This window comes from Nicrophorus vespilloides, unplaced genomic scaffold, assembly GCF_001412225.1.
Source record: "Nicrophorus vespilloides isolate i.1.1-1 unplaced genomic scaffold, Nicve_v1.0, whole genome shotgun sequence".
Classification (NCBI taxonomy): Eukaryota; Metazoa; Arthropoda; class Insecta; order Coleoptera; family Silphidae; genus Nicrophorus; species Nicrophorus vespilloides.
The window spans coordinates 13185-26950 of record NW_017097090.1 but is presented as its reverse complement, the minus strand read 5'-3'; the positions used below and the strand labels follow the sequence as shown (position 1 = coordinate 26950).

Sequence of the window (13766 nt, the reverse complement as noted above, 5' to 3'; positions counted from 1 at the left end):
CATCGTGTAAACCATTTGGAAAATAAACGCGCACTACTACCAGCGGCTCGGGGATTATCACGCACACTATTTACAACGAATCCGAGATTCAGCCAAGACGTTTACTTTCCATTCAAGTTACACGAAACGAAACTACTCGAGAAACGAAACTGCATGCAATTAAAAACTCAAATTAAATGAAAATTAAGAGAAGAAACATAAAAAGAGGGTAACCCCCCCAAGACACAACGTTAAATGGACTGGAACGTCACCTATCTAATGTACACCGTTTGGAAGAGAATTTTTCAAACTATACAAATACATCGTCAATTTCATAATAATAATGAATAACCATCATCCGAATCCGGAAAACCAATTTCGCCATCCCAACATTCCTCTATATATTGTTTTTTTTATACAGTTAGTCGCGTGTCTTCGGTGTCAATTTTTTTCTTTGTTTCATCATATATACATTCTTCCTTGCTAACATTATTTCTCAAAGAAGTACAATAAAACGAAAAATATCTAAACGGAGCGCCACATAACAATCTACGTACAAAGATATGTTTAATTATTTTCGAGAAACATAAATGTAAATAAGTAGAAACGAACGGAAAGGGAAGATATATCGTACAGAAGCGTAAATTTTTTTATATCCATTACATGTTTACTTATACGTATTTAGTTTTCTTCTTCATCATCATTAGTGTTTTTTTTTTGTCTCATACTTTTTGGTATGATTTTTTATTGAGTTTGCTGCCTATAAAATTAAATATTTATATATAACCATCTATGAAATAATAAGTAATGGTAAACTAAACGTTAATCGATTCAAATAAAACTAACTGAAAATAAGATGTGCCCTTATTAAAAAGTGTTTTCCTTAGTGAAAGCTCAGTCCCTTGCGTAGATGTACCCTTGCTGTTGCAATACGTACAGACGTTTCTCCACCGCTTCTTTATCTGTAAACGAAGAATATAACTGCCATATACGTGATATTAATTAGAAGATCTTACATTTTGTTAAACGTTGTCTATCCTGTGGATTATGAACCTGCTGGGATAAACTGTGCAAGAGTATTTGGGCCGTCTGGTATCTTTGAAAACATTCTTCGGGATTTCCGAAGAGCTCGTCTAAAGCAGCCGATTGACACTGGAATCAACGTAATTAATTAACAAGAACTATGTTTTGATATAGGTTACTAACGATTTGAATCGCATGATTGTACAGGATGTTATCAGCGGCAACGTTCGCTGATCCCACTTTGCTCAGCAATCCGATGCTGTTGAGTTGCTTGCATTCGGCTAGTGTTGATCGAAACTTTGTGTTCAAAGCAGTCATTACTGAAAGAAGAAATAATAATTAAGAAATGAACATTTTCACTTGGAACTAAATAATTTACCAGTTTTGACGGTGCTACTAGGTCGCAACTGCCCGCTGTTCAATTGCTGAGTAGCAAGAGACAAACCGGAGCTGAGCAGTTGCAGAGCTCTTATTAAAAGAACCAACTGCTCAGCGCGTCGTCCCATTTCGGTTTGAGGTTGCATCTGTGTCGAAGCATCTACCAAAGCTCCAAGAGGTGTAGAACGTGCAGCCGCAAACTCCAAAACGCAATTGCTCAAAGCGAGCACGTAATTGATCTTAGCCAATGTTTCATTATGCTCTTTCTAAAAAAAAAAGTTGAATTAATAATTGCTATGAGAAAATCTATAGTAAGATAATACTTCAAGTAAAGTTTCTTCAGGAAGTTCGGGAGCGATGAATGTGCGCTCCGGTTCAATAGCGTTATTGTCACCAAAGAGGCTTTGAAAATTGCACATTTCTGAAATGTTTGGTAGCGTAACAGGCCTAGTTCCGAACGGTATAATCGGCGAGTTCCGTAGATTGTTGTTATCGGACAAATTTGGGCTGCTCAGAATGGGCACTCTGGCCAGTGGGCCGCTTAAAACTGGAGAAGTACTCAAACAATTATCTACAATGTTCAACAATGGATTGTAATAACCAAACATCATTTTACTGAAATTTGATCACGTTACCTGAACGTCTTAGAGGCGAGCTGCTGGGTATGTGTCTGGTTACAGGCGAGACTTGCCATATACTCGGAGGTGGCGGAGTCTCGCTTATGGATCCGCTGGAGGACGTGCGACGACGTCCGCCACTTGGAGGTGTACCAATCACGAACTGAACCTACATAATAGCTTATTTAATATCATCATCATAATATCTGCATACTAAGATCATTACCGAAGGAGGAGAGAGTGAACTTATATCGATGTCGTTGTGAACGACGCGGTTTTCCGATCTTTTCATATTGATCGGCTGCGATCTCGGCACGGAGCTCTTCGCAACCGATTGCTCCGTGCTCTTATCCTGCGGATTGTTTAACTTTTCGTATACATGTCTTTGGGTAGGAACGGGTATAGGCTCCGAGATTGGTAACGTGCTGGGTCTCAGCGGTGTTATAACAGGTACGCATGGCTGAGGCAGCGTGGTTCTAACGGGCGCCACCACCTTGTAACTGCAATGCAAAACAATTAGAACTAACCCCCAAACACCAAAAAAAAACTAAATCTTACTATCTATCGTGTGTATTATCGTTGGAATGCTCGGTGGTGGGCAGATTAGAAGGTACTAGGACGAAATCATCTTCTAAGCTTGAACTTAAAGCCGTTTTGGGTAACTTTGAATATTCTGAAACATCTTTAGATTAACAACAAAAACTTATTTTTTTCACGATCAACGTACCTGGTGTGGGCATCGATCTGGGCGGAGTTCCCACTTTTATCGGAGTCACAGCCCTCAGTGACACTTTGGTTATTGTTGGTGATCCGTAAACGGTAGGCGGCATCGGCAGATCCACCGGGATCTGCGGTTGCTGAGGTTCGGGCCTCTGCAGGAACTTGTGATTGAAAAACGTCTCGAAGTTCATGCGATCCTTTGCGTTTCGCTTCAACAGACCGTTCAACAATTCACTCAGCTCCGGACTAGTCCCAGCAGGAATTCTGCAAAGAAAATTAATTATTTATACACTATAAAACAATCACCACAAAAAGAAAACATAAAAAAAAATAAAATTACTTTTTAAATTAACTACGAACATTAAATCTGACGTTGACATACTTAGTTATAATAAGCACATTTGATCAAAAAAAAAAATGAAAATTAAATGATAATGATGTATGTACTAACTTGGGTGCTAAATTTGCATTTTTCTCGTAGTACTGCTTCAAAGCCTGCGGAGTGTTCGCCTGAAACGGCGCTTTTCCAGTCAAACATTGGAAAACTATGGTTCCCAAACTCCAAAGATCAGCCTTCGCATCGTACTGCATGGACATGATGACTTCAGGGGCCTAAATTGCATGAATAATACAACGATTAGTATTTACTATGTTCTGAGAGTTAAAATGATCATGTTATACCATATACATTGGACTACCGCACAAAGTTGCAGCCATGACGCCGTCCTGCAAGAATCTTGCAAATCCAAAATCCGCTGTAAAAACAAACAAAAAACCGTATAAGCTTAAAAAAAATGAGTTTTGATTTAAGTAATGTAGTATACTAATATTAACATAACTTAATATATTAGACATTCCAAATTTATCTACTTTTTGTATTAATAGAAAGTACTTTTAAATATAATTTAATTGCAGTTTAGATGAAGTTGTTGCATAATATTTTTGATTAAATATTATCCAACTCCTAATTTTATCTATTATCTAGTTAATCTAAATTTGTCAACATTTATAAAGGAATTTTTCAAATTTAAATAGAACACGTCACAAAACCTGTTGTTGTTGAAGCTAAATCTTAATATTATGAATGTACTCATCTATATAAAAAGCAGACAATTAAAAAAAAAACAAGCGTTTTACAGAGGAGCAAACTGATATGGATATGAAAGACTATACCTATTTTCAATCTAATCTCGGATGGTTGTGGATGTGGCTTCGTTCCACTATGCGCCAAAAGGATGTTCTGCGGCTTCAGATCTCGATGAACAATGTCTTTGTTATACAACGCTTTCATTGCTCCAGCTAAACATTATCAAATATAAAATTATACGTAAATGATTTGTCATCGAAATATAGAAGAAAATAAATAGCAGCACATACCCAATTGTACTAAAAACAGCCTGATTGTGTCTTCGCTCAGCGTTCCTTTAACTGAAACCAAATACAATATGTAAACAATAAGATAATTACAAACAACGTATCAACTTACCATTCAAGTAGTCAGCCAAATCTCCTCCATTGCAATACTGTAAAGAAAATAAATAAAACTGAATAAGTACAACATATAAATTATATAATAGTTTCAATTGTCAATAACAATAACTAAGAGTTAATTAATAAAATATATAAGATAACAAAGACCTTGATAGCCTTTCAATAAAAATGATAAAACTTTCTTTATTAATTAATTAAAATAAAATTTGGATACTATCAGAATTATGATAAGACAGTTAATTAAAATTATTAAGGGCCATTAAACATTTATATTTCAAAATAATGCACTCGAAATAAACACTAGTTTTCCATTTGAAAACCAATGATTCTCAATGTTTCGTAATCGATCTAAATGAATGGGTTGCTCAAACAAATGTTGGACTTTAAATTGAAAATGTTTCAATCTTTTTTATACACTATATCTAATGTTTTATTTGGAACTGTGAAACATTATTTTATACAACTTTTTCAATTCATATCGATTGTAGTAGCTGTCACAGAGAGCGCAAATCCTTTTTAAACCCTCTATTAAAAAAAAAACGTGTTACGACCTTGGATAACTTTAAAGTGGAAGGATTATAATTTTGTGGTTTATCGAGTTCAAGTGCTCTTGTAAATCATTGACAATTAGCTTACTTATATTAAATTATTTAATAGTACTTTTAATGGTCTTTTTTCTTTGCAAACGTTCATTGAAGATGGCCAGAATTGTTGTTCTTTATTTTACAGAAGAAATGAGGATGAGGAAACAAACAACAATAGGGTATAATAATAACCGGTGACTATTATTATTAGAGCAATTCCAAACAAGGTTGAGAGCTGTTTAAGAATGCAACAGTGGAAGTATTACAGGAAATTAAATGTTTAGTATAGAAAGTGAGTGCTTCTAAAACATCGTCGCCGAGCATAAAGTTTTCAATTGCAATAACAAATAGATTATCGATTCAAAGTAAGCAACGTCTCAGCAGTGCACCTCTGTATTTCCAATGTATGTAGCAGCAGATAAATCAAATTATGCAAGATGCGTTTCGCAACAACAACAATATAAAAAAAAGGAATCTTATGGCAGACAGGTATCTGTATTAAGATCAAATACACGGTATGACCCATATTTCCGTTATGACTCAGATATGAATTAAAAGTTGTGTAGAAACAAACAGATAAGTCGTTCAGTTTCAACGAACGCAATCGTGATTAATCCTATCGATAAACATTACGAGTCGGAAATTCCTCGTGAAAAGTAGCGAAAGAGAGATGATTTCCATGCAAAGCACAGTTTCTAATCTCGCTATGACGATAATTTTAACTGCTTCAAGTGAACCGTATCAATAAAAATTATACAACGACCTTTCAGATCGGAACTGCTCGCGAGAAGTCGTCGTCGATCATATTTCGAGTTAAGGGAGAAACGAATATAAAAGGGCTCTCGCATGACTGGCTGGTGAAATGAAAATAAAACGAAAAGTACGAATGTTGAAACACAAAATCGGCCATAATAAATCATCAATAATACAACGGCTTCAATGTATGAGTAGTGTTATCATTATATAAATAACCTTATCTGTGTAATATAATAATCTACTATGATTGCATCGAGCTTGCTAGTTCAATTCTTTACTTAGCGTATTATTCATGCGACGTGCCAAATACAACACCTTTCTTGAAGAGCCAAACCGCATCGGAAGATGAATTACCTCGCTATAACGTTACTAATCGGCGCAGCGTCGCACGGGTAAGTGGAGAACGGAAGTTACACATTCAGCAAATTAACGGTGCGAACGATTAACCACCTAGGTTAGGGCTGGACATCGACGAGAACAGCATTAAAATCGACTTATCTAACAGCAAGCTCACCGAAATTCAGGTAACAATAAGATGATAATGTTTTTTTTTGTTGTTGTTAAAAAACGATAACTATTTGCATTTCGGTTTAAAGGATTTCAAAGATTACGCTTTTCTGGAAGAAATCGACTTGTCGAACAATGATGTCACCGAGATCCAATCCACCGTCTTCAAAGATAACCTCCAGCTTAAGAGGATCGACTTGTCCGGCAACAAGAAACTGGAGTTTCCCAAGCTCGGTTCTTTCCTCGAATCCGTCGCTCAGGAATTGAATTTATCTAATTGCGATTTACGGAAAATCCCTGGGAACGCCTTCGACGACCTGCTCAACCTGCAGCAGCTGGATCTTAGCGAAAACCCCATCGACGTATAGTTTACCAAATAACCATAGGATACAATTGAATACATTCGTTTGGATTTCAGTTCGAAGATTCGGACGCTTTCGGGACTATGGGGCATTTCCCGCAAACCGTGATCGTTTCGAAAATCACCGAAGCCGGCTTGAAGAATGTGTGCAGGGTGCCGAAGATGACCATCGTGATTCTTGATGAATCTAAGAACATCACCTGCAGTCAATACGTGCAAAGAGGCAAGTTTTGCTAAAAAAAATTGATTGTTTCGATTGATTTATTTACAACGTGATTCATATAGATGTCCTGGAGAACGTCGATGAATCCAATAATTTAATGGATGATGGAGTAATCGAAGACAACCACCTTGATATTATGATGTCGGATGCGGGCAACGATGAGAGCCTAGAAGGAAGCGGCGATGCACAGGATGTGGATAGCACTCCGATCATCGCGAACGATGATGTTGAAAAATATATGGAAGATGTTGAAGAAGATGTCAAAGATGAAGATACTTCTATTCCAGTGCAATTAGCTCAGGGAGAGGAACTAGAGGTGGACTCTAAGGAGGTCAACAAAGATGACGAAACGAGAATGGACGAAGTGTTGCAAGTCACTGAAGATGCTATCAGAGAAACAACTTTGGACAACGCCAACGAATCCATGGGAGGAGATTTAGAGGAGGAGGAGGAGGATAGCGCTGATACCGCAATAGATCCAATAATACCCACGGCGTTCGGTACCCGAGGAAATTTCGGTTCTGAAACGGAAGTGGTCGAGGAAAATGAAAAATCCAAAGAAGTCGATGTATCCGATGGAGGTGCGGTGAAAGTTCAGGAAGGCGACTTGCAATCATCCAACACTCATGCGGAGATAGTGACCGCCGTGAGAGCCACGAATTCAAGGAACGAAGATATTAAGAGTAAGTATTCACTTCATTATTATCGCTCAAAGAAAAAGAAATGCATATAACGCAAATCAATATTTGCAATCACTTGACATAGAAATCTCAAGACATATTATCATCATTATGCACAAAACTGAATTATGTAAAAGGCATTCTTGGACAGGTAAGATAACGCAATAACGTCACAGCCGATAATCCGAAAAGAAGATAGTGATAATAAGTTAATAAATAGGATAAGTTTGTAACGATGCAATGTATATGCCATATCTAAATGCGCACCTATAAATAATAAATGTGGCGCGTTTAATATTTGTTCGCCTCAAATATGTCGCAAGATAAGGTGAGCTAAACCAAATATCCGTGTGTTCTAGCCGATGCTTCGACAACGCCATCATCCAGCTCCAACATTGCAGTGACCTTGGTCATAGCTGTGATAGTCGTGGGCAGCGTCGCCGTATCCTACAAGTGCTGGCAGAAGCATAAGAAGCCACGTTACGATGCAGTCAATGGCGCCACCACCAAGGAAGATCCGAACGAGGGCAAAGAACTGAAGGAGATCAAAGTGGAAGCGGAGAAGAAACCGCTGATGCCGGACGTTCAACCTGACGAGGTGGAGGAGCTCTGCGATTGCACAGCAAAAGAGGTCATCAACGAACCGGAGAAACACACCATCCCTCCGATGGATGATGACGATGATGAACAACCGAAGAAGTAAATTCAACAATGAAATCAGCGGAATTCCATATTTGTAGCAGTATTTTAATGAAAAAAACGTAGAGAAAAAACAATATGAAAACCAATCCGAGGAATGAAACACTGCGTTCGAATTCTGGACATAACAACTGCACCTTAATTAAATATATAATTAGATTTTTTTTTATTTATTAAATGTTTGTCTGATAGATTTTTTTTTATATAAAAACTGTGGCAAAATTAAGAGATTTGGTCCTATATTTGTAAGTAAATGGTGTTTACTTGTAAGCTTTTTGTATAAATTTATGTAAGAGAAAGCAAATATAATTGCATATGATCATTCCTTCTTTATTTTCCAAAAATATACATTTCTGTACCGTTTTTTTTAAACTGGTAAAAATCCACTTTTGGAAAAAAAATAGTAATTTTAGTAAGATATAGATATCTTCTTTTTTATATTTATAAATTCAAACGCAAACCCTTAAATATCTCGATATATGAAAAAAATGGACTTTATATCTAAACCAGCGTTTTCCAGACTGTGAGACCTAGACTACTCTAAGGGGAGACTCGAATATTAGTCACAGTGAGCAATTTTCCAAATGACTGCTAAAGATTTATCTATTTTATTCCACAAAGCTATTTTGTAATCCATTATACTAATTAATATCAATTTTCATTAATTAACAACATATTAGCATTAATATCGTTTTGTTTACGCTGGGAAAAGTTCATCACGAAAACAACAAGTATCACAGCAGCATCACAAATCGACATTTCGCGTACCTAACGTGTTTGATACAAATTAGTCAGACCTCAAATGCAATTATACCAGCATTTCTTTATAAAGACTCAATTAATCAGCAATGAGAATCTAAAAATACAATTACAATTCGTTCATTCTTTAAAGCAAATAAATTACATTTACTTGCATAATACAAATTAGTATATTTAATATATAAAACATTCCCTAGGCAGAAAGACTTACCGTCAATGAACCAGTTGACTTTTTTGAAATTATATATATTAATATTGTTTTTTTTAATTATGTGTTTTTTTTTCTGTTCGACTGATGCCATAAACATTATTATTATATAAAACACAATTTAAAATTAAATTAATAAATAGAATTATAAAAAAATAACAAATAAAACTTACCTCCATGACCAGAAATACATTATGACTGGACTCTTTGCAGTCCAACAAAGCCACAACGTTTTCATGATGAAGTTCAGTTAATTCCTGCAAATTACAATAAAATATTAATTAACAAATCCTAGAGTTCAAAAAATTGTAAAACTACTCTATTTTATAGTTTTGATAAATTTGCATCTAGATATTAATAGAAATAGTAATAATATATATAAACTAAATAAATATATATTAAAAAACCCTTTGCTATTTGCTATTGTTATATTTAAATTAGATGTAAATTTAAATGACAAATAAATATAAGATTTGTAAACAAACTATGATAAGATAATTGATTTGTAAATACTCCAGAAAAATGAGGAATTCTCAGATTTTTATGGAAGTACGATCAAAGGCTTCTAATTAAATATTAATAATAACTATAGCTTAATTTTAACCTAAGAAATATGCAATGGTTAAAATTATTCCTATTTGCATATGAAACATAATAAATAAAGAATTAAGCTGATTATTAGCACATCAGTTACAATATTTTGCAAAGTATTGGTGATATATGCATACCTTAAGTATTTTGATTTCCTTGCCTAAGAGATTCTGCGACTTGGCCAGGCTCTTCTTGGTAATGCTCTTGACAGCAACAACAAGAGATGGATTCTGCAAAGTAAAATCATAATTGGCATAAGTTTACGGAATGTGGACCAAAGAAAAACAAATGGTAATAGAATAGAACAAAAACAAGGCAAGGTGACTGACCTTCCTATGTCTGCCTTTGTAGACAACAGCGAAGGCACCATGACCAATCAGTTCCTTGGAGTTGTACTCGAAATCCCCAATGCTCTCCATATTTCTTGCAGCACCACTGGTCACAGGGAAATTGTTTATTGTTCTATCAGCAGATCCCAAATCAATAGAAGCGCATATTCCATTCGCGTAAGCATAAATAAAACGAAAAAATTGAAGCGCTAAGAACCTAATCTCCGACCTCTACATTTTGCTCGCATAATCCAGTCCTTAAAGAACCAAAACGCACATGAAACACTATCAAATGGCACTTTCAAACAGAAATATTTGCAACATCTTCACGACAAAACAACCGAAACGTCAATGCTGTCAAACTCCGCCATCATAATATTGATTCTCCGTCTCTGTCTCACTCATCTGGCTTTCTATCGGTATTGCAGATTTCTTCTATACCCACATTATTTTAAATTCCTATGAAAATTGCAACATTCCTTTTAATTACTCCCTTATTTATACAGAAGATTACGTAACAGTAATTTATTTTTTCTTTTAACCATTTGTTAAACTTCCTGAAACTGAAGTGTGTCTGTAACGCAGTCTAATAATATGATTACTATGACATCTACCAAAGCAGTGTTTCTCAACCTTTTTTTTTTTTTTATCTCAAAGGCAGTTTTGAATCTATAGTTAAACGTATTGTTATACTTAACCCGTAACTACTACGGACAAATAAATAAAACATAGGTCAGAATGACCCTTTTATTAAACATTAAAAATAGAAAACTATTTTTTTTTCTCTGTCTCACTCATCAGTCTTTCTATCGGTATTGCAGATTTCTTCTTTTCCTTTGAAAATTGTAACATTTCTTTTAATTATCCCCTTATTTATACAGAAGATTATATAACAGTAATTTAATTTTTCTTTTAACCATTTGTTAAATTTACTGAAACTAAAGTGTGTCTGTAACGCAGTATAAATATGATTATTATGACATCTTCTAAAGCAGTGTTTCTCAACCTTTTTTTTTTATCTCAAAGGCAGTTTTGAATCTATAGTTAAACGTGTTGTTATACTTAACCCGCAACTACTAAGGACAAATAAATAAAACATGGGTCAAAATGACCCGTTTATTAAATATTAAAAATAGAAAACCATTTTTTTTCTCTGTCTCGCTCATCAGTCTTTCTATCGGTATTGCAGATTTCTTCTATTCCTCTGAAAATTGCAACATTCCTTTTAATTACCCTCTTATTTATACAGAAGATTATATAACAGTAATTTATTTTTTCTTTTACTCATTTGTTAAACTTACTGAAACTGTAGTGTGTTTGTAACGCAGTCTAATAATATGATTACTATGACATCTACTAAAGCAGTGTTTCTCAACCTTTTTTTTTTATCTCAAAGGCAGTTTTGAATCTGTAGTTAATCGTATTGTTATACTTAACCCGTAACTACTACGGACAAATAAATAAAACATAGGTGAAAATAACCCGTTTATTAAATATTAAAAATAGAAAACCATTTTTTTTCTCTGTCTCACTCATCAGGATGACATTTACTAAAGCAGTGTTTTTCAACCTTTTTTTTTTATCTCAAAGGCAGTTTTGAATCTATAGTTAAACATATTGTTATACTTATCCCGTAACTACTACAGACAAATAAATAAATCAAGGGTCAAAATGACCCGTTTATTAAATATTAAAAATAGAAAGAAAATATTACAACAAACACAGATTAATTCTTGACGAATTTAACATCATTTTATTTAACATATTTTTGTTGAGCAAGTAGAACAAATTGGTTTTTTGCATATGTTACAAAACGTTGCTATTTTATTTTCGCTCTTGCTTGGACAAAAAAAAACATCTGTTTCTTTTGGAATCCGTTCATTAGGTTGTGTTTCAACAGACATTTCACCTGTATAATACTTGTAATCAAGTTTTCAATCATGCATACATATATGGTTTACAGAACGATCGTTTTACTTATTTTATCAAATAATATCTAGAATTGGTTCATATATACTATAATGAACTAAAGCTATTGACACATTTTTCATCTCATTATAGACATGTATGATATCAGATTGTTTTGTATTAGTGTGTTGCATACTGGATATCACAATTACTGATTTCCCACGTTTTTGTACAAAGGAAACCAAAGTTATTGCACATTGAAATTCAAATATTGATGATATTTCAAGAACGTATTTGATATAGACGGGTCACTTTGACCCGAAATACACTCTACAATAAAATAAGTAGAGGGCACCTCCTAAAAATAACACAAAACTAAAATGTTTAATCAAGATGAATCATTTATTTTTATTGCTCATCGTTTCTTAAATACACAAACACAAATATAAAATGTCTACAAGTAAAATATTGGACCAGCCAAAAATAATGAATACACAAATAAAAACGAACACTTATAAGTTTAATTGGCCCATGGAGTAAACCATAGGCAACAGATGCGGACCATAATAATATCCCTGAATATTTGAACTTATATCGTAGAGCCTAGTATTGCCGTAGATAATCCTCAAGGAGGCGTAAACCGCGGCCGCAGCTACTTTGGACGAAGGATGAATCGAGAACTCCGTGGTCAAAGCGTAATCGCGTATGATTTTCTGAGTTTGCTTCATAATCTTCACTATCTCCTATTAAAATTTTCTTTTAAATTATTATCTATTCATTAAATATATATATATATATATTGGAATATAACAGACCTCGGAATTTGGTCCAATTTTATGTAAATAATACTGAACGAACTGTATAGGCTCGTTGAGCATAAAGTTGTACTCGAAGAAGACCAGCAAATCCTTCTCCAGGATAAGAATTTGTTCCTGAATGTAATGACCTTTGCAAGCATTCAGTAATTTGGCCATCTGTAAATGAATATAATGAATTTCATGATGATAATTATTATTTTTATATATTTCTTTTCACCGAAACTGCATTAACACTGCTGTGTTTGCTCAATATGAAAATAATTGTTATCATGAAGAGATGGTACTTGTCCCTTGGTACGTGCATGTTTGCTAAAACTCTGTCGAACATCTTAATAATCACGTAACGCATATCGTAGGAAATATTAAACTCATTCTCGAACTTGTAAAACCAGAGCACCACTCTTCTCCTGCTCTCCTCGCAAGCTGAATATTTAAGCATAAAACCTTTGTGAAGAACCTGCGACTTTTCCTTCTTCAACATGTGTTTGATAATGTCCTGTAAAACATTCGAATTAGACGTTGATACGTTCAACTTCAGTCACGTACCTCTAAATATTCAAGCGTGTACAAATGTAGAACCTTCGTGACCGGTTCATCTGCAAATAACATCCGTGCCGTCACGTAAACCTTTACTTTAATAAAATACTCACTGGTGCGCCTTTCAGTTTTCCTCTGCTCGAGTTTATTTATGAAGTTTACTTTTTTCCTGGAATCCTTCTTCTTCAAAATGGGCGAGTTGGAATCCTTCTTCTGTAGAAATGCGCTCTTCAAAATTGGCGAGATGTTACACTTTTTCTGCAAGCTGGTGAATTCTATATCCCCATTGAAGATTTTCCTGTGGCAAACTACGTTCCTCTGGAGGTCACCTAAAACTGCACGTTGGACTTCGGTGGAACGGGTTCGCTCCCTTTTGATCTCGATATTTTGATCTCGATGCATCGAATCCGAGCACAACCTTTGCCTCGTGATCTTCGTCCTCTTATTTTCTTTCTCGTAAATTATTCTCTCCATGTTTCACAAATGCTTGCAGATGACTGTACAAAGTATCCTAACTTTATCGCTAAGCACAAGAAATCGAAGAGAAAAAAAAACTACATACATTTATTGATAAACTATCGCATATAAAATATTCAAC

General features: G+C 34.7%; 3 protein-coding genes across 4 annotated transcripts; 1 reads left to right on the top strand and 2 right to left on the bottom strand.

Moving 5' to 3' along the window:
• Positions 1-624: 624 nt before the first annotated feature.
• On the bottom strand, positions 625-10288 carry LOC108558874 (serine/threonine-protein kinase ULK2). 2 transcript variants are annotated; one of them, XM_017915909.1, is made up of 17 exons: positions 9906-10288; positions 9714-9806; positions 9159-9242; positions 4204-4240; positions 4095-4145; positions 3891-4016; positions 3399-3472; positions 3169-3329; positions 2725-2981; positions 2556-2670; positions 2224-2497; positions 2016-2166; positions 1704-1951; positions 1382-1646; positions 1186-1322; positions 996-1131; positions 625-941 (listed from the first exon to the last, which is right to left on the bottom strand). In XM_017915909.1, exons 1-17 carry the CDS (start codon positions 9993-9995, stop codon positions 874-876), a joined length of 2367 nt encoding a protein of 788 aa, XP_017771398.1. In that variant the 5' UTR covers positions 9996-10288; the 3' UTR covers positions 625-873. The 2 variants fall into 2 exon arrangements, with proteins under 2 accessions (XP_017771398.1, XP_017771399.1); XM_017915910.1 differs by having other exon boundaries at positions 1704-1927.
• Positions 5353-8230, top strand: LOC108558876. The gene is made up of 6 exons (XM_017915911.1): positions 5353-5940; positions 6003-6072; positions 6145-6417; positions 6474-6639; positions 6702-7322; positions 7679-8230. Exons 1-6 carry the CDS (start codon positions 5894-5896, stop codon positions 8020-8022), a joined length of 1521 nt encoding a protein of 506 aa, XP_017771400.1. The 5' UTR covers positions 5353-5893; the 3' UTR covers positions 8023-8230.
• Positions 10289-12196: 1908 nt separating the features above from the next.
• On the bottom strand, positions 12197-13657 carry LOC108558872 (G2/mitotic-specific cyclin-A1-like). Its single transcript, XM_017915907.1, has 5 exons — positions 13282-13657; positions 13178-13227; positions 12849-13127; positions 12629-12787; positions 12197-12556 (listed from the first exon to the last, which is right to left on the bottom strand). The coding sequence occupies exons 1-5, from the start codon at positions 13640-13642 to the stop codon at positions 12326-12328; spliced, it is 1080 nt and encodes a 359-aa protein (XP_017771396.1). The 5' UTR covers positions 13643-13657; the 3' UTR covers positions 12197-12325.
• Between the last annotated feature and the right edge of the window lie 109 nt (positions 13658-13766).